This window comes from Festucalex cinctus, chromosome 12 (genome assembly GCF_051991245.1).
Source record: "Festucalex cinctus isolate MCC-2025b chromosome 12, RoL_Fcin_1.0, whole genome shotgun sequence".
Taxonomy (NCBI): domain Eukaryota; kingdom Metazoa; phylum Chordata; class Actinopteri; order Syngnathiformes; family Syngnathidae; genus Festucalex; species Festucalex cinctus.
Genome location: NC_135422.1, coordinates 14,709,140 through 14,726,243, shown reverse-complemented (window position 1 = coordinate 14,726,243; position 17,104 = coordinate 14,709,140). Strand labels below are relative to the sequence as shown.

The 17,104-nt window shown below is 39.0% G+C and overlaps 3 protein-coding genes and 1 long non-coding RNA gene across 7 annotated transcripts in view; 2 read left to right on the top strand and 2 right to left on the bottom strand.

Annotated features, from left to right (window-relative positions):
- Positions 1–461: 461 nt before the first annotated feature.
- On the top strand, positions 462–6,316 carry cnih1 (cornichon family member 1). Of its 2 annotated transcripts, XM_077539121.1 has the most exons (6): positions 462–724; positions 1,387–1,455; positions 1,715–1,762; positions 4,232–4,344; positions 4,429–4,572; positions 6,054–6,316. In XM_077539121.1, the coding sequence occupies exons 1-6, from the start codon at positions 644–646 to the stop codon at positions 6,079–6,081; spliced, it is 483 nt and encodes a 160-aa protein (XP_077395247.1). In that variant the 5' UTR covers positions 462–643; the 3' UTR covers positions 6,082–6,316. The 2 variants fall into 2 exon arrangements, with proteins under 2 accessions (XP_077395247.1, XP_077395248.1); XM_077539122.1 differs by lacking the exon at positions 1,715–1,762 and having other exon boundaries at positions 476–724.
- Positions 6,317–6,887: 571 nt separating this feature from the next.
- cdkn3 (cyclin dependent kinase inhibitor 3) lies at positions 6,888–13,513 on the bottom strand. Of its 2 annotated transcripts, none has more exons than XM_077539119.1 (8): positions 13,385–13,513; positions 12,721–12,808; positions 9,058–9,113; positions 8,925–8,969; positions 8,435–8,657; positions 8,202–8,233; positions 8,028–8,131; positions 6,888–7,221 (listed from the first exon to the last, which is right to left on the bottom strand). In XM_077539119.1, exons 2-8 carry the CDS (start codon positions 12,804–12,806, stop codon positions 7,132–7,134), a joined length of 636 nt encoding a protein of 211 aa, XP_077395245.1. In that variant the 5' UTR covers positions 12,807–12,808; positions 13,385–13,513; the 3' UTR covers positions 6,888–7,131. The 2 variants fall into 2 exon arrangements, with proteins under 2 accessions (XP_077395245.1, XP_077395246.1); XM_077539120.1 differs by having other exon boundaries at positions 6,889–7,221; positions 12,721–12,838; positions 13,385–13,419.
- On the bottom strand, positions 9,121–12,713 carry LOC144031726 (uncharacterized). Its single transcript, XR_013287593.1, has 3 exons — positions 11,882–12,713; positions 11,213–11,443; positions 9,121–10,939 (listed from the first exon to the last, which is right to left on the bottom strand). It is a non-coding gene; the product is annotated as an uncharacterized LOC144031726 (long non-coding RNA).
- Positions 13,514–13,780: 267 nt separating the features above from the next.
- LOC144031428 (uncharacterized) overlaps positions 13,781–17,104 on the top strand; it is a 9,001-nt gene continuing 5,677 nt past the window's right edge. For both annotated transcript variants that reach the window (XM_077538564.1, XM_077538562.1), the window contains exons 1-9: positions 13,781–14,141; positions 14,259–14,412; positions 14,603–14,646; positions 15,213–15,377; positions 15,518–15,618; positions 16,343–16,431; positions 16,656–16,779; positions 16,875–17,013; positions 17,094–17,104. The exon at positions 17,094–17,104 is cut by the window's right edge and continues 85 nt beyond it. In XM_077538564.1, coding sequence (XP_077394690.1) covers positions 14,605–14,646; positions 15,213–15,377; positions 15,518–15,618; positions 16,343–16,431; positions 16,656–16,779; positions 16,875–17,013; positions 17,094–17,104 — 671 coding nt within the window. In that variant the 5' untranslated portion in view covers positions 13,781–14,141; positions 14,259–14,412; positions 14,603–14,604. The remainder of the gene's footprint in view (positions 14,142–14,258; positions 14,413–14,602; positions 14,647–15,212; positions 15,378–15,517; positions 15,619–16,342; positions 16,432–16,655; positions 16,780–16,874; positions 17,014–17,093) is intronic.

Here is a 17,104-nt window from a genome sequence, read left to right as displayed (position 1 = left end):
CAATACTGAAAATAAAGTACATTTGAAAAATAAATACATTAGTCAAAAATTAAATGACCAAAAAACAGTTAAAAAATATATATATGAGCCAAAATAAACAAATGTGCATACATGAATATTTACACAAAATGTTTTTTCGAATAAATAAATAAATGAAATGTGAAACAAATACAATACAAATTAGAAAATAATCTAGAACGTAATACAATGGAAGACAATTACAAACTAATATAAAATTATAATAAAAAACTACGACAAACGTCAGCTAATAATAAAATAATTGATAAAATGAGACAAATATTAGTGGGGTCATAGCTAGCAATAAAGTTTTTGACTGTATGTCAGAATCACTTGAAACTCTGTTTTAAAAAATGTTAACGTACGGTAGTGTCTATTTTTTTAGACAAAAGAGGATGACGTCAGTTGAGAACCACTGCTTGGAGAGGTTGCAAACCTCCACACGATGGCGGTAACTGTACAGGAAGAAACCTGACATGCCTACATTATCCAATGGAAAAGAAGAAACACATTCAGGAGAAGCTGTGGCTGGGGTGCAGCGCGAATCCGTTGCGAGGGCTTCCTGCTGCCTGCATCATCAGTGCTGACCAGGAACCGACGAGCCGGACCGGAGCGGAGGGGCACAATGGCGTTCACGTTCGCGGCCTTTTGCTACATGCTCGCGTTACTGCTCACGGCGGCGCTCATCTTTTTCGCCATCTGGCACGTAAGTACTGTGGACACTAGTTAGTGGCGGTTAGTTGACTTAAGGTTTGCCCAAGCAAAAGAAGGAAAGCCAGGCCATGTTGGACGGCCCGCTTGTAATTTTTACGCCTCTGACGTAAATCATCAACGTGGGCGGAATTGGCGTTTACGTCCACCTTGACGTAACTCTTCGAGAATGCCGTCGTGATCATATTGACACGGCTGAAACCGACGTCACTAAACGCTTCATTCATAGCGCGATAACATTCACTTTTCCGTTGTTTAATTTTAAAATAATTCAAGTTTTATTCGTTTCGAGCGCTGCCAAAATCAAAGGTGTTTCTGTCGAATGGGAAACTAGTTATTTAGCGTCACCTCGCGAGCTACAAGCTAGCAGGCTTAGCGGTAGCTCTCACTGTCAGCCGCCTTGTGGAAATCTCGCGAGAAGTCACGATGCACTCGGCCACAAAAAAAAACAAAAAACAGAATACATTACAATATTTTTTATTTTTATCTTTTACTACCACAAGTGCCATGTTAAGGCTCCCGCATTAAGCAATGGACTTTTTCGCTCAGTTTTTTTTTTAATTAATTAAACCACAGACACTTACTGTAGACGCACAATAACTACCTGTAGAGGGCTAATTTTCCTATTCTAATGTGGCCCTGTTTTCCCCTCCACAGATAATCGCCTTTGACGAGCTGAAGACGGACTACAAGAATCCCATAGATCAATGTAACACTTTAAATCCAGTAAGTGACCACCCCACCTCTGTCCCAGCATCCTTTGATCTCTTATGGGCGCATGCTGAAACGCTTGGATTGGAATTTACTTACCTGTGGAACAAAAACTTTTTCAATCATTTCTCTGCACTGTCATGCTAAATGAATAACCTGGCACAACCCTGCCTTCTTTCCACTGTCCAACCTCTAATGCTATTTTTTTTTTTTGTCCTCCCTCCTTCCTAAACCGCTTTGTTTTTTTACACATTGCAAAAAAAAAAAAAAAAAGACAGTCGAAAAGGTCAAAAAGATTAAACGCGTCAAACTTGCCCTGAAGGTTTGTACCAGTCTTGAAAATGTAAAATGCCCGCTCATTGTGCACGAACCAATAGTGTTTGCAAATGTCTTTTCAGTTAGCTAAACTCTACGTGAAGGTTTGTTTTGGGTTTCGACAATACCACATGTAGTCCCCCTATTTTGTCTTGCAGGCTTTTGTCTGGAAAGAAAAATGTAATGTTGTTGCTCTTGTTTTGGAGAGATGTATTCTTTTTTTTTTAACTTTAATTTGTCTAATTTGCAAGGCTACCCTAAATCCCCACCACCAAACATAAGCAATAACATTTGATTGAATGCAACTGACGCAAAACAAAATCTGTTAACTGAAAAGACTTGCAAAGGCTCAAATCATGCATGATATGATTATTACGATTTTTTTTTATACTATGACCTTCTCTTCTGTTTGCATACCAGTATAGTGACAGGAAGTTGAAGGTCCGGTGATCAGTCTGTTTTTTGCACCAAGTACCACCAAAAAAAAACCCCAATGTATTTAGCACTATAAGTACCATCATAATGACATTAAAATTCCGTAGCGTAGGAAGCGTGTTGTTAGTTTTTACGCATTTGGCACAACATTGATATGTGCATCCTAAACTACATGAGTAAATTTCATATCTGAGCTTTTTTATTTTTTATTTTATTTTTTTTTAAATCACAAGGCTGTATTGTGGTCTGAAACGTGTGTGGCTCCAGTTTTTGGCTGCAGCTCTGCGTTTCCTGAGGTGTGCAGCAGATGGCAGAATACTCGTGCTGTCCAGCTCAGCAGTTTTATATGCCAACATTGACAGGCCAGACATTTCACTTGTGGGAGGAGCTATTTGGAGCGAGAGGTCTTTTTTTTGTTTTAATGAATTATTTTGGAAGTGACTCTTGGATTGCATTTAGCAGCACAGTGCAGGGTTTTCATTTTCAACACATGAAAGTCTACTATCCCATCCTAAGCACCCCCCCCCAAGTCCTCTTTCTTCAACACCCTACCCCCGTTGCATGGCTTACATGTGGCGCCTCCATCTGCCCCTACCCACTGACAACCACCCAACCTTGTGACCTCGCACTAGTACCCCCGCTAGCTCGTAGCATGGTGCCGCGTCCAGTGTGTCGCCCCCGTGTGTTTGTGAGGAAGTACCATGGACAACTGAAATACTGCATGTGTCATTCATTTCTATTACCTCCGCCAAGCGTAATTAGCAGCTATCATGTTTGACTCTTGGGCGTTGCACTTAAGCGGATGGGTGGCTAATCAAGTGCAAATCCATTTTGAAAATACAAATTGTTAAATATAAAGCTAATATTTTTTTACCTTTTGTTTTTTGTAAGAATCAATACTTATTGAAAAATTAATATAACTTCAAAAATGTCTCGATTTACGCACAAATGTGCTTGTCGGTGTTTGGTTGAATCTTGCAAAGCTATTCCGAACAGAAATAGCAGTTATACAGCCTGCCAGTCTGCCACCTAGTGGAAGAACATGTCATTGTTCTGTCTGCCACTGTATTATTATTACTACGGGTGTCAAAATTGGTGCATTCATTTTGAGTTAATTTAAAGTTCCTTTAGCACCACTTATTTATTTATTTATTTATTTATTTTAACGTGCCATTAATGACTGCCCCTTACTTGGAAAGCCTGTACTGGGGAAATTCAAGTCGCAACGCAGCAGACAAGTCCACGTCAAAAGATGGCAGCAATAAATTCTATAATAATGCATTTATTTCTGGAGCCTGGGGTCAAGTTGTATTTTAGAATTTAAAAAATGTGCAAAATTTCACAACTTCACATTAGAGATTTAATAGCTCTTAAATTAAGAGTCTTAAGTCCACTTAAAAGTCCACTGAGCTGTCATAGTCTTACAAATGCAATTATGCCATCTAGTGGTAGAAAAATGACCACAACACAAATCAATATCACACTCGTTTTTTTTTTTTTGCAGGACAGTAGTGCGTCTTTTTAATTTAAACTCAATTTTATGAATGATTCTGAAATTACTATCCGTGACTAAAACATGCAGCCATATTTCTATTAGTTTGATTTTTTTTCCTGCATATGTAAGAAGAGTATGAAAACTTTTATTGTACATTATATTGTATGTTGATAACAGATATAAATTTGCAATTAATCATGAGTTAACTTTTGAAGTAATGCGATTAATTAGGATTCAAAATTGTTAAAATCGCCTCTCGCCCCTAATTATTACATTTATATAAATAGATAATCGATAGTCATTTTTGGACCACCTAAATTGAAATAGGATCATTTCTCACCGTGGGTGGGAATCACTGGATTGGATGAATATTCATTTATGTACCATAACCTCCAGCATGATGCTTTTCTTTGCATAAATTGGAACCATCATTCTCGTTTTTGCATGTTTGATGATGTTCTGTAGTTCTGTAATGGCGGATCAACTGTATGACTTTTTTTTTTTTTTTTTTTTTTAAACCCCTCGTCTCCCTCCTGGCATTTGCAGCTGGTGCTCCCGGAGTATCTCATCCACTTCTTCTTCTGCGTCATGTTCTTCTGCGCCGCCGAGTGGCTCACGCTCGTCCTCAACCTGCCCCTGCTGGCCTACCACGTCTGGAGGTGTGTGCGTGGCGGACCGATGCGCCATCTTGACATTTGACATTCACGTGCTCGCATGTCTCTGTCCCTGCGTGTCCTTTGCAGGTACATGAGCAGACCCGTGATGAGCTGTCCGGGTCTGTACGACCCGACGACCATCATGAATGCAGACATCCTGGCGTTCTGTCAGAAGGAAGGCTGGTGCAAGCTGGCCTTCTACCTCCTCTCCTTCTTCTACTATCTCTACGGGTACGTCACAAATGATTGAAAAAGCCATGAAAGTTGATGTCTTACACCTTTTACAAGTCCTTACAATTTAGATGTTGTTCATAAAAACTGTCAGAGAATATTAAATTAAGCTTCTATGTAAAAAGCCTTCAAAACGTTCTGGAAATTGAAATATTCTGCATGAAAGCCATCAAATTGGAGTTATTTCTGAGATATATATATATATATATATATATATATATATATAGAGAGAGAGAGAGAGAGCTTGCAAGGAATCCTGATATAAACTTAATAAAATCCCTTCAAAAAGTCCTTTTAAATTCAAGGATTCCATATAAAATGCCTTCAAAACATCTTGCAAATAGAGGTAGGCAATGCTAGTTGCCTTTAAAAGGTGCTTGAAATTAGGTATTCTATGTAGAATGTCTTTCTAAAGGCATAAGAATTTAGATATTCTTTGTGAAATTCTTTCTGAAAGTCCTAAAGGTTGAAGGTATCAAATTACTTTAAACCCAAGTGTTGCATACAAAATGCCTTCAAAAAGTACTCGAGATTAACTATTCTAGAATGTCTTTCTAAAGGCGAGAGAATTTTCTTGTGAGATTCCTTCTGAAAGTCCTTAAGGTTGAAGGTATCAAATGACTTTAAACCCAGGTGTTGCATACAAAATGCCTTCAAAAAGTCCTTTTAAATACGATTCCACATAAAATGCCTTCAAACATCTTGCAAATAGAGGTAGGCGATGCTAGTTGCCTTCAAAAAGTGCTAGAAATTAGGTATTCTATGTAGAATGTCTTTCTAAAGGCCTAAGAATATAGATATTTGTTGTGAAATTCCTTCTGAAAGTCCTTAAGGTTGAAGGTATCAAATTACTTTAAACTAAAGTGTTTCATACAAAACACCTTCAAAAAGTACGAGATTAGCAATTCTACATATGTCTTTCTAAAGGCTTGAGAATTTGTACTCTGTGAAATTCCTTCTGAAAGTCCTTAAGGTTGAAGTTATCAATTGAATCCAGGTGTTGCATACAAAATGCCTTTAAAAAAAGTGGAGGTAAAATGGAGGTCATTTATACAAAACTTGAAAATGAGCTATTCTATGTAAAAGGGTTTCAAAAAGTCCTGAACATTTAAGTGTTATTCCTAAAAATTCCTTCAAAAGTCTTAAATTCAGCTATTGCACATAAAATGTCTTCAAAATATTTCATAAATGGAGTTAAGCGATGCTAGCTATCTTCAAAAAGTCCTACAAATTAGCTATTCTACATGGAATGTCTTTCTAAAGGCAAAAAAATCCCTCTAAAAGTCCTTAAAACTAAAGGCATAGTCTACACAAAAATTCCTTATAAACTAGCTATTCTGTGTAAACGGGCTTCAAAAGTTCTTGAATATTGACGTACTATTCCTAAAAAGTCTTAACTTCACGTTTTCTACATGAAAGTGTCTTGCAAATGAATTTTCAGCCTTGGTGACAAAATGTTGTTGTTCTTGTGTGTTATGCAGCATGATCTACGTTTTGGTGAGCTCGTAAGGCGGGAAGCAAGGATGACGATGGCAAAACGGGTCAGGACATTTGGATCTCGGAGCTGTGTGAATATACACACACACACAATCAAACACACATGCACACACACTCAAGGGAGCGGCCAGAGATTGCCACAATCAGCAACACCAGACGGCCATCTTGGATCTCTCGGGGCCTACGCTGCAACATTTTACGGACAAACTCAAAGGACTTTTTTTTTTTTTTTTTTTTTTTTTAAAAACCTCCCACGTTCTCAGCCCGTACTTCCTTTTGAGGTTTCATGGAGGCCAGCGGGGTAGCTAGTCGACAACCCAAGAGTGTTTAACGAACTAGTAAAGACATTTTCCCACGTGCGTTTGACAGCTAGATGATGAATTCAGTCTGTTAATCGTCGTGGAAACAGGACACCTCCCTCTCGTAGTGTTCAAAGTGTGCGTTAGACCAATTTCAAAAGGTAGACTCAGCAACAGTTGGCGCTAGTTTGAAACTTCCTCAATGAGCTACAAATGAGCACTACTGTTTGTTGTTTACCGTACTTAATGCCCCCCCCCCCCCCCCCCCCCCCCGGATGTTTCTCTGTTTTTGTGTTAATGTTTTCTGTTTGGACATCTCCAGCACTCCTCGCTACGAGCCAGTCTTGATGCTTTAGACGCTAGCGACTGCATCAGACAAGTTTTTATCATGTGTTAGTTCATTTTGTCCAGAAACAGGGTGAAAACTATCGTGTCGCGTCACCAAAATGTCACTTTTAAGACTTGACCACTTGAGTTTATATGACGAAAATAAAACCATCCCACTCTGTTTTATTTTATTTCTTTTTTTTGTTTGTTTTAATTGTACTGCACGTCCAAGGTAAACAGCAAAGGCAGAAGAAGCAAACATAAGTAATATCAATTAGAAGCTTTTAAGTCAATAATGCTTACTCAATAAGCACACAAGCAGGAATTCTTCCTTTTAAGTAATAATTAATATTGAGTAAGATATACATTAAGATGATTATTTTTATTTTTTTTTATAATAAAGTGCACTCAATAACATCACATAGGAGGAATTGGCTCATCGAGAAACTGAGCGCTCCGTGTGAATGTCTCGGCTCTCTTGGTAGGCAGCATAGCTTTCCCGGAATTCGTGCAGGAAGTTGTATTGCTGTCGAGGAAGGAAAGGAAAAAAAATGGGACATGTATCAGGTCTACATATTTCCAAGCTGAAAATTTACATATGGTGTGTAAAATGCTATTAAAAGTTCTGAAAACAGAGATGTGTAAAAAATGCTTTCACAGTCCTGAAATGGTGAAGCTACATAAAGTGCCTTCAAAACGTCCTGAATTAGCAAAGCTACATAAAATGCCTTCAAAACGTCCTGAATTAGCAAAGCTACATAAAATGCCTTCAGAAATTCCTAAGACAGACAAATGATTTCACAAAGCCTTAAAAATTGAGAAACTAAACTGCCTTCAAAAAGGTCTTGAGACATTCTAAATTAAGGCCTTCAAAAAGTCCTAGAAAAGGTGGTATCTACATAAACCTTGCCTAAATAAACGCCTTAGTTGTGACATTGCCGAATCTGTTTCTGAGCCTTCAAAATGTCCTCATTTTAGATTTTAGTCTACATTAAGGCCTTCAAAAAGTCCTGGAAAAAGGAGGTATCGACATATAAATGCCTAACTAAATGCCTTAATCTTGTGTCATTGGAGAATATGTTGCCTTGTGTCTTCAAAAAGTCCTCAAATGTTAGATATTGTATATTAATGCCTTCAAAAAGTCCTAGAAAAGGAGATAACTACATAAACACCTTGCCTAACTAAATGCCTTAAAGTTGTGACGCGGGAGAATCTGTTCATTCTGTTGCTAACGCCTTAAAAAAAGTTCTGGAAAAAAAAAAAGAGGATTTATCTGCATTAAATTCCTTGATAAAATCCATCAAACTCCACAAGTCCTGACAATTGCCTTACTTTGACGGTCTGTATGGCTCCGGGTCCTCTGTGCGCACGCAGGATGTCGATGGCTTCGTTGGCAGTCATGGTTACAGAAAGCTGGATGAGCAGACATGCGGCAACTGGAATATAAAGGAGTCATGTTTGATGGAAATTGAGGAAAAGAAAGGTATAAAAAAAATAGATTCATACTTAATGCAGAACGTCCCAGACCTCCATAGCAGCTGCAATGAAAATAATAAAAATAACTTGGTTTATTTTGGCAAAATGTGCAAACATTTTAAAATGGGGTGTTGCGTGTGGAATTTTGAGGGGGAGAAAATTAAAATTAACTAAACAAGGCTCTAAAATAAAAAGTGTGAAATGTAAAGCGCTGTGAATACTGTGTACTGTATAATAATAAGTATTGTATTGTTGTCTCTCACTGGACGAGGGTCCTGCGGTTGGCGTCCAGGCTGCGCTGCAACTCATCCAGGATGTGTCCGCACTGCTCCAGGTTGGGCGCCTCCCCGTCGGGGAAGGGCAGGTGGTGCACGCTCAGACCCTTCTGCTGGTAGACCTCCAGAAGCGAAGGCACGCGGTACTTGAACAGCTCGCCTCGGGTGCACAGCACAAACACGTCCTGCACGCCTTGCTTGTGCAGCTCCTCTGCACTCAAAACACCGGACGGCAATTGTTCACAGCAGTTGGTCAATGAAAACGTTTCTTTCAATTTTAGTTTTAGCTTTAGATTATTATTTTTTTAATTCTATCCTTCATCAGTTGGAGTACTTATAATTGTAGTAAAAGTTGAAGCAGTTGTAGCAGTGTTAGCAGTAGTTGTATTAGTATTAGAAATAGTCGTAGTCACAGTAGCAATGGCAGTCTTTGCCGTATTAGAATTAGTATTATCAGTATGACAGCAGTGTAGCTCACCGACGTCTTTGTGCACACTCCTGCGGATGTCTTTGTACCTGCAACCTGCACACACATACCCGTGTCATTTTGTTGCATAATGTGCATGCATACGATTACGTTCGCCATGTCTGAACATGTTGACACTTTCTACCTGGGAGGGAACATATGCCCACAAACTGAGAGGAACCCACTTCTGACAAAGGAACCCTGGAGCACAAAACAAGAATAGCCAGTCAGACATAGTATAGGTCGCTTGCACATCGTAATGCATCATGGGAGTTTTTCCTTCGGGCGCCATATTGGGTGTCCGCCGGTTCACAAGGTACACTCGCGAGTTACACGGTAGAGCTTATCAACCTGATGTAATTTTCGCAGTATTTTCACGATTTACCGGAAGATCAAAAACAACGATACAGGCAGAAGGTGTCTCTGTGTGGCGGAATTGATCCTAATTACGTCCTGACCAAGGGTGATTTTTTTTTTGACGGAGAAAGCTTGCTGGCCAAATGTGACATCTCTGGACATCTTTCCCTACCTCGTGTTGACAACATGCTCCATAACACGCCAACAAATCCCTGGAGGCTTACAATTATTTTGTAAGCGGGTGGATACAGAGTGTAAACTTTAACATCGCATCAGAAGAAACGGTTGCTGTTGCACGTAAGTAAACCACATGGTGTTGGTAATTCTGCACACAAAAATGTTGATTTGTTCTCAGGCTTCCTGTTATCATTGTGTTTACATGCACAGCTAGGTTTACCTGATGTGGTTTTTCTAACAATTTTATAACAGGCAAATATGGCAGAGCGTATAAGAATAAAAAGTAACTATGCACAGCCTCCCCGTGGCTTAATTAAATTTAATGCTACCCTTTCACTAGTTACATGTTACTTAATCAACTTATTCTAAATGGTTAAGGTTAACCACTCTCAGAGGACGTATTTTTAGTTTCAGTTTCCAGTACAATAAAACGTGTTCATGGTAACTACTGAGCATACTGACAGCTTTTCTTATGATCTCACGGTTAAGGAGGCTGTCACAACACCCAATTTCTGTCTGGTGCCAGATGGCAACAATTCCCATCACTTGTCACGACAACACCAATAGTATTACCAGGTATGTATGGCTTTACTTTTTGTAGTTTCTTATTTAATTCTATGTTTCATATTTTCATTACAATGTTTGTAATATTTTCAGATTCAGGCACAGATGAGTTTAACTGGACGGACTTCTGCGACTTTGTGGTGTGGACAAAGTGTGATTGAGCGAGTCCACCCAGATCGCTCGTTTTGGCCAGCTGGAAAAGCCAGAGTTTTTTTTCCCAAAATCCCCTCCTTACCTGAACTGCTCGGGAGAGCATTTACTAGATCAGCAGTGGACTTCCAGTGTTCCTGCTCAGCCGCTGTCACCTACCACTTGCTCATGTACTTCAAAGATGCGGAATAAAGTAGTTTTTTGTGCTGCAGCAGATTGTAAAATCAAATGATATCACTTGAAGTGTGCCAATCTAGACTGCCAAAAGGACAGTGGTTTTGTGACAAGTGTGAAACAAGGATTATTGGGAAAACTGTAACACAGTACTGGTACTTGTCTTACATTAAACAAATTTAAAAGAGAGCAACTTTTTCCTCTGTACATAGCATAATGAAAGTCATTGCGTACCCCATCAACATTACATCATACCGTCATCTCAGGATGGTAGGCACCTGTGCTAAAATAAACTACATTAATTAACAGTTCAATTTTTAACCCTGAAATTACTACATCTAATCATTATTCACTTCATTTTTGTGCTTTTAGAAATAATAGAGATTTATGTCATTACTTTAAGAGGGACCATATTGCACATTGAGTCAAATCCTGTCATTTGTATTATGTATAGCTTTGTAAACAAACCCAACAATAGAATTTGTATAAACGCTGCCTTTATTAGCGCCAAACAAACAGTCGCATGTTGTCCTCCTCCAATGCTTTGATGCTCGCCTTCGTTTCCATCATGTCATTGGCAATCAAGTCGGTGTGGCATGAGATCCCTAAAGAAAAAAATAAATAAAAAAATCACAAAAAAATACGGTACCAGTAATAGGTTTAATATAGTAAAGTAGTATAGTTTTTGTTGTCAGTGTAAAAGAAATGTACACATTTTGTTGCATTTTTTAATGTATGAACATTGCTACAGGCAAATACTTATTTCTATAAACACTTCCAAATGTCTCTAAAATATAAGGTGAGTGTACACACACAAACAAACACATACATTCACTCATGCATACAATATATCATGTAATGAATTCTGAGTGGCATACCAGAGTCAATGATGTCAGCAGTACTTGAGGGTACAGGTTACTGGAGCCATCTGGCTGCATAACTGCAACAATCTCTGCCACTTCGAGTCGCCTTTTCTTTGCTTGTCTCTCCTGTGCACGTTCATATCTTGGCACCGACTGGGCTGAGACATAGATGTTGTAACTTGGGACCCAACTTTAATGTTGGAGCCCAGTCGGGATGATTGGACAGAAAAACGGGCGCAGGGCGACCTGTTAAAATAAACAAATATATAAACAAATAAAATATGGAAAGTGGTTATTTTACCGCAGTAGGGTGGCCGTGAATAAGTTATTTAGCATGATGTGTAGGCTACCGGGGGTCTGTTTTCTTGCATCACCCCCGGGGGTCTGTTTTCTTGCATCAGCCCCTTCTGTCTCTTTTTTTTCCAAGTTTACATTTTGCCACCAAAAAACATGTTATCGGCATTAAAAGCCCAAGACTAATCAATCCAATTTCAGCAGTAAACACTTTGCACTGGCACTACTTGGGTGAAAATGTTCGATGTTAGCTTTCGGCTAACGTCCGCTAGCCAGCTTGTACTACCGAACTTGCTTGCTCATGAATCCAAAACATAAGCAACTTGCCCATATATGGGCGGTCGAAACGTTATTAATCCTCATGCATTAAATAAAGGTAAACAAGCTTACCGCTCACAAAGTGATCGCTGCACACACGAGCCCAAAGTAACGACTTCCCTCCGGAGTCCGCACTCCTCTGTCTCCAGGCCCTGGTTCCTAATTATTTTCGGAATTCGGAAAAAAGACCGACCATTTTCCCCCTTGGCTTTGTTCGAACAGCCAACGATGCAGCAACAATGTACCATTTTAAACGCAGAAAACAAACGTGATAGATACGTAGACCGAATCGCTACGTAAATGGAGGCCACCCAGCATGGCGACTACGAGAAATCCGAGGCGGAAGTGACGACATGTGCAAGCGACCTATAGGAAGTACAACAAAGAGAAGACTTCGACAATAATAAGAGTATGGCAAACAATAAGAAAATAAGAAGGCAATTTAAGGAATCTAGACGAAGGAAAACAAAAATACTGGAAAAATGATGACAAAATAAAACTGAAACATAAAAAGGTGGAAAACATGAAAATGGAAAAGTCAGAAAAGATTTGAAAATGAGAATAAGAATTAGAATTAAAATAAAGAAAAAAATTGAAAAATAAGTTCAATAACATAAAATGAAGAAATCAAAAAATGTGAAGTGAGAATAACATGAAGAAAAAATATCCAGACAATTAGAAAAATAAGATTAAAATGAAAAAAGCAAGGGAGAATAAGATGTAGAAAATCTTTACAAATTAGAAGCATGAGAATAAAAAAAAAAAACGAAATTCTTTAGAAAATAAGCAAACAAGATTAATGAAAAATGTGAGAAAATGTCTAAAGAAAATGAACTCATAATTTGGAAAAACAAAGAATACGAAGAAGCAACAGGAGGTGAAGAAGATGAAAATGAAGTTTCAAGGCAAACCAGGAAATGTCCAAAGGAGTGTCCTCTTCTGTGTCAACATCTTCTTCTTCAGACGAAGAGTCAAACTGAAACTCGCCACTCTTCATGTCTTCGGACAGAAAGGTCTTGTTATTCAAAGCTAAAGTAACGGGAGGACAAAAGACGAATTTTTATCCAAACTTCCAAATAATTTGAAGGGGTGGCGGCCGGGTAGCTACATCAGAAATCTGTGTAAGCCCAGTTAAGCACCTCTATTTGATATTTTAAAATACAGAAAAAAAAATATTTTCTCAGCCCTCCGTGTATCAACAAAGCCTCCCATTTAAAAGCCCTGGGAGATATTTTTTTCTGCTTATTTCATTCATAAGCTACAAAAACTAATCTGACAGTTTGGGAGCGGCTTGGGCTTTTCAGGTAGGAAATTGGCAATGGAATTCAAAGGCTAACGTACCAGCTAAAATTACGCCAAAGCGACATAAATAAAGCTTAGATTCTACAAAAACACATCATCTGACGAGAAGCTAACGTTATCTCGGCGACGCTGTTTAAAAAAAAAAAAAAAAAACGTGCAGAAAAGACACCATAGAATCACATGCAAATAACACAATACTTTAAGGTTATATGGTGTCAAATATAGTTATATTGAGTATATGTGGTAATTGCGTCGTAATTTTAATTTCCTCACCTGCCACGCGTGTACACAAAATGTTGACACCAGCGTCGCCGTCAGCTGTTCTAACGATTTGAAAAGTGCATGAACTCAGTAGCCAATCAGAACGAAGATAGCCGATTAGCTACGCCTTCTCCAGGAAGCACAAACATAGGTTTGCTTGATTATAACAGCCCGTTGGATTAGGCGGGCGGGACATAGGTGGATAGTCTTAAAGACGAGCAGGGACGAGACAATGAAATTATTTTTATTTTTAAATTTTATTGAACAAACAAAATAGTAATTTAACATTTCAAACCAACCAAACATCAACATCTCTGTATAAAAATATACCGTTATACACATAATAAAATATATGTTGCATTGTTTTTTATGCGTTCATGAATGGTGACGTCACACAGGACATCTGCTGCCCACACGCTGCTGAGCATAAAAAAAAACAGTGCTCAGCAAACACGGGCTTTTTTTTAAGAAGCACAACAACAAAAAAATGAATACAAAGGAGCATGTTTGCAGTTGCCTAAAGAAAATTTGATTATAAAGAAGATTTGTTTTCGAGGTGTAGCAGGAAAGACGTGCAGGAAAAATAAAGTTAAAGTTAAAAATACATAAAGGAAGATTTTTACAGGCTACTGAGGAAACAGAGTGTAAATGAATATTTTTAAAGCTGCCATAGTCAAAAAAGGGGCGAAACAAAGAATATTTTTAAAGGTGCTGTCGGGAAATAACAAGGGAATATCGAGGAGCATCTTTTAAAAGGACTTCACATGAGGTAAGCTTTGCTTGAGCGTTTAAAAATTATCCCGACTTGCTTTTTACCCCCATGTGAAATGAGTGTATAAAATAACCTAAAACCTCCTTTTCTTTTTTCCTTTATTTTTTCCCCCAGTGGTTTTGTTGTTTATTTGCATCGTGCGTGCTTTGTTCACCAGACTGCGGCGGGCTGAGCTCCTGCAGGGCATGCAAGTACTTTGGTGGGGCTTGTCACTTCCTTGAGCAGAGGGGCCGCTGGCGGGGGGGCCCCTCCATCTTGGCATAAACAGGTCAACAAACACAAAATGATGTTTAGTTCAATTGATGCAGCCGGATTACGTGCATTTTGTTGCAAGCCACACGCTGCTTCATTACGGCCAATGTGATTTTATTGCTTTTTAAATGTGGTCGTGAATTTTCACAATTTGTGGTTTTGCACTTGAATAACTGCGCATGTGTTTGTTTGTTTTTTGTGTCAAGTCATGAAGCCTCAGGAGGTGGAGCTTGTCACGGAAATCTCAAAGGTAAGTAGAGACACGCCCTGGTGGAGTCCCTCAGGGTCAGTAGTGTTAGTAGTAGTCTTCATTGTTATTGTAGTAGTAATCAATATAGTAGTAGCGATAGTATTACAAATGGTGGTAGTCTTAGCAGTCATTGTGAGAGCAGTAGAAAGAAAAAGTAGTGATAGTAGTAGTTAGTTACAAATGGGGTAAAAGCCACGGAGGAGGCGGGACTTCCGACTTCCGGGTTTTTGCACATTAACTTTGATTCCGCTTCCGGTTTACAACGTGTGGGCCGCATCCCGATACTTGCGTTTCCGACTTTGTGCCCCTCGGTTACGCGTTCCTGTCGACGCGGTTAGGGGTTTGGAACGCGGCCAGCAGTGGCCGGAAACGGCGCTGATGTGTGGAAACCCGGAAGTCGGAGCTTGTGGCAGCTAACCCATTGTAGTAGGAGTGGTAGTGATCATAGTAGTTGTCATCATAGTAGTAGGAAGCGTGGTTAAAAATATATAATATAAATATATAATATAAATAATTGTGGGGGGGAAAAAACTCAGAGAAACGTTTATGGTCTGAAACGATTTTAGCTGCAGTGCATGGTCTCGGAACTGAAGACGGGTTTGATGGGTGCCCTGCTGGAGCTGACCCACGTCCAACATGGGGACTCGGTCCTGCGCGACGAGCTGGAGGACAACCGGCGCCATTGTTGGGAGAAAGCGCGGCGTTTGGAGGCCCTGGTGGAGTCCCTCAGGGTCAGGTCACATACATACCTTGCTAGGGAGCGGTTTGTTTGTTTGTTTGTTTGTTTGTTCGTTTGTTTGGTCGTTTGTTTGTTTGTTGGTTGGTTGGTTGGTTGTGTAGTGAGAGTTGACGACGTTGTTGCCTGCTGCAGGAGGAGCTGGGCGTGATGCGGTGTCATGTGATGGCTATCCGCGGAGACACGCAGCGCCATCAACAGGACGCAGAGAGCACTGCGGCCACATGTGCTGAAACGTAAGAGAAACGGGTGATGATGCAATTTCCACATAGCATTTGTTTCTAAAATGAGTCATTGAAGAATTTATAAGAAAAAGAACAACTTGATAAAAACTGGTGACTTTGATTTAAAAAAAAAAAGGATTTAATTTTAAAAAAGCAAGAAAAAAAGCTTTAGTTCAGATGTTTAAAAAGGATCAACGTCTTGTAATCCTTTAATGTTTAATAAATAATACACAAAGTTGTAAAAAAAAAAAAGCACTTCAATAGGGAAAAAAATCGCTCTAAAAATTAGACATTCAATAAATAGCATTTAAATATAAATAAATGTATAATTTGAGGAAAATGTAATGACTGATTTTTTTAAACTTGTATAAAATTAACAATTTAATTAAAAAAAATACATAAACTAAAAGTTGAAATAAATGTTTAATTGAATGCAAAGTAAAGGGTTAATGATCAGTTTTATGAAAAAAAAGATCAATTTTATAGAATTTGCAATTTAATTAATATTTCAAATGTAAACTAATGATTACTTTTATATAAATTTGTGGTTTGATAATAAAAAAATAATAATTAATTTTAATAATAATAAAATAATAATAATAAAAGGTTACCCTAACAAAATAAATGTTATAAATAAATAAAAAAACATTTAAAATGAATAAAATTGAAAACTTTATACAAATGAGCACTTGAAAAAATAGTGCCTTTTACTAAAAAATGTACATTTGAATTCTAGTTGCAGTGATCCAGTTGAGACATGCCGAGGAAAAGTTTTGCTGCACTGCTTTCTGCAGGGCCTCAAAGCTGGACTGACGGAAGGAACAGGTTACAACAACAACCATACACCAAATTTTTCTCTTTGGACAAGTTAGGGTGAAGATCATATTACTAACCATGTGGCCATACTGTTTTTTTTTTAATACATTATAATTTTGCTTATGTTTAGAATGTTAGTGTGAGTTAAAGTTTGTAAAATAAATAAAATCAAGTAGCATAAGTGTCTGTCAAAACGTATAGTAGGCCGACACACAAGTCATTGTGCAACGCAGATGCGCGACACCAGGTGGCGCTGCAGCTCCTCCACTCCGAGTGGGAGTACGTATCCACTTTGACGCAACTCTACGATAAATACCAGACGACGTCACCCACTCAACGTGTGACCTCTCAACCTCAGTAAGCAAACTTCCACTCTATATGTACTTCATCAATACTCTGCCGACTGCCACATCCTAAAATGTCCACTCTGCTTCACCACGATGTGACGCAAGCGAGAAGTTCGCCTCATTGGTGGAGCGGCTGCTGCAGCGCCACCTACAGTTCAGGGACACCCTGCAGGAGCGATTGGCCGCCCAGCGCTGGAAGTCCCTTGTGGGGGACGTTCTGGTGCGGCTCGTCGGACAGAACGAGGTGAACGCCGTCCTTGGGGGTGTTGGCGGTGCTTCTAGAACACCGACCGGCGCGATATGATGCAATATTTGTGTTTGCAGACGTCTTTCTC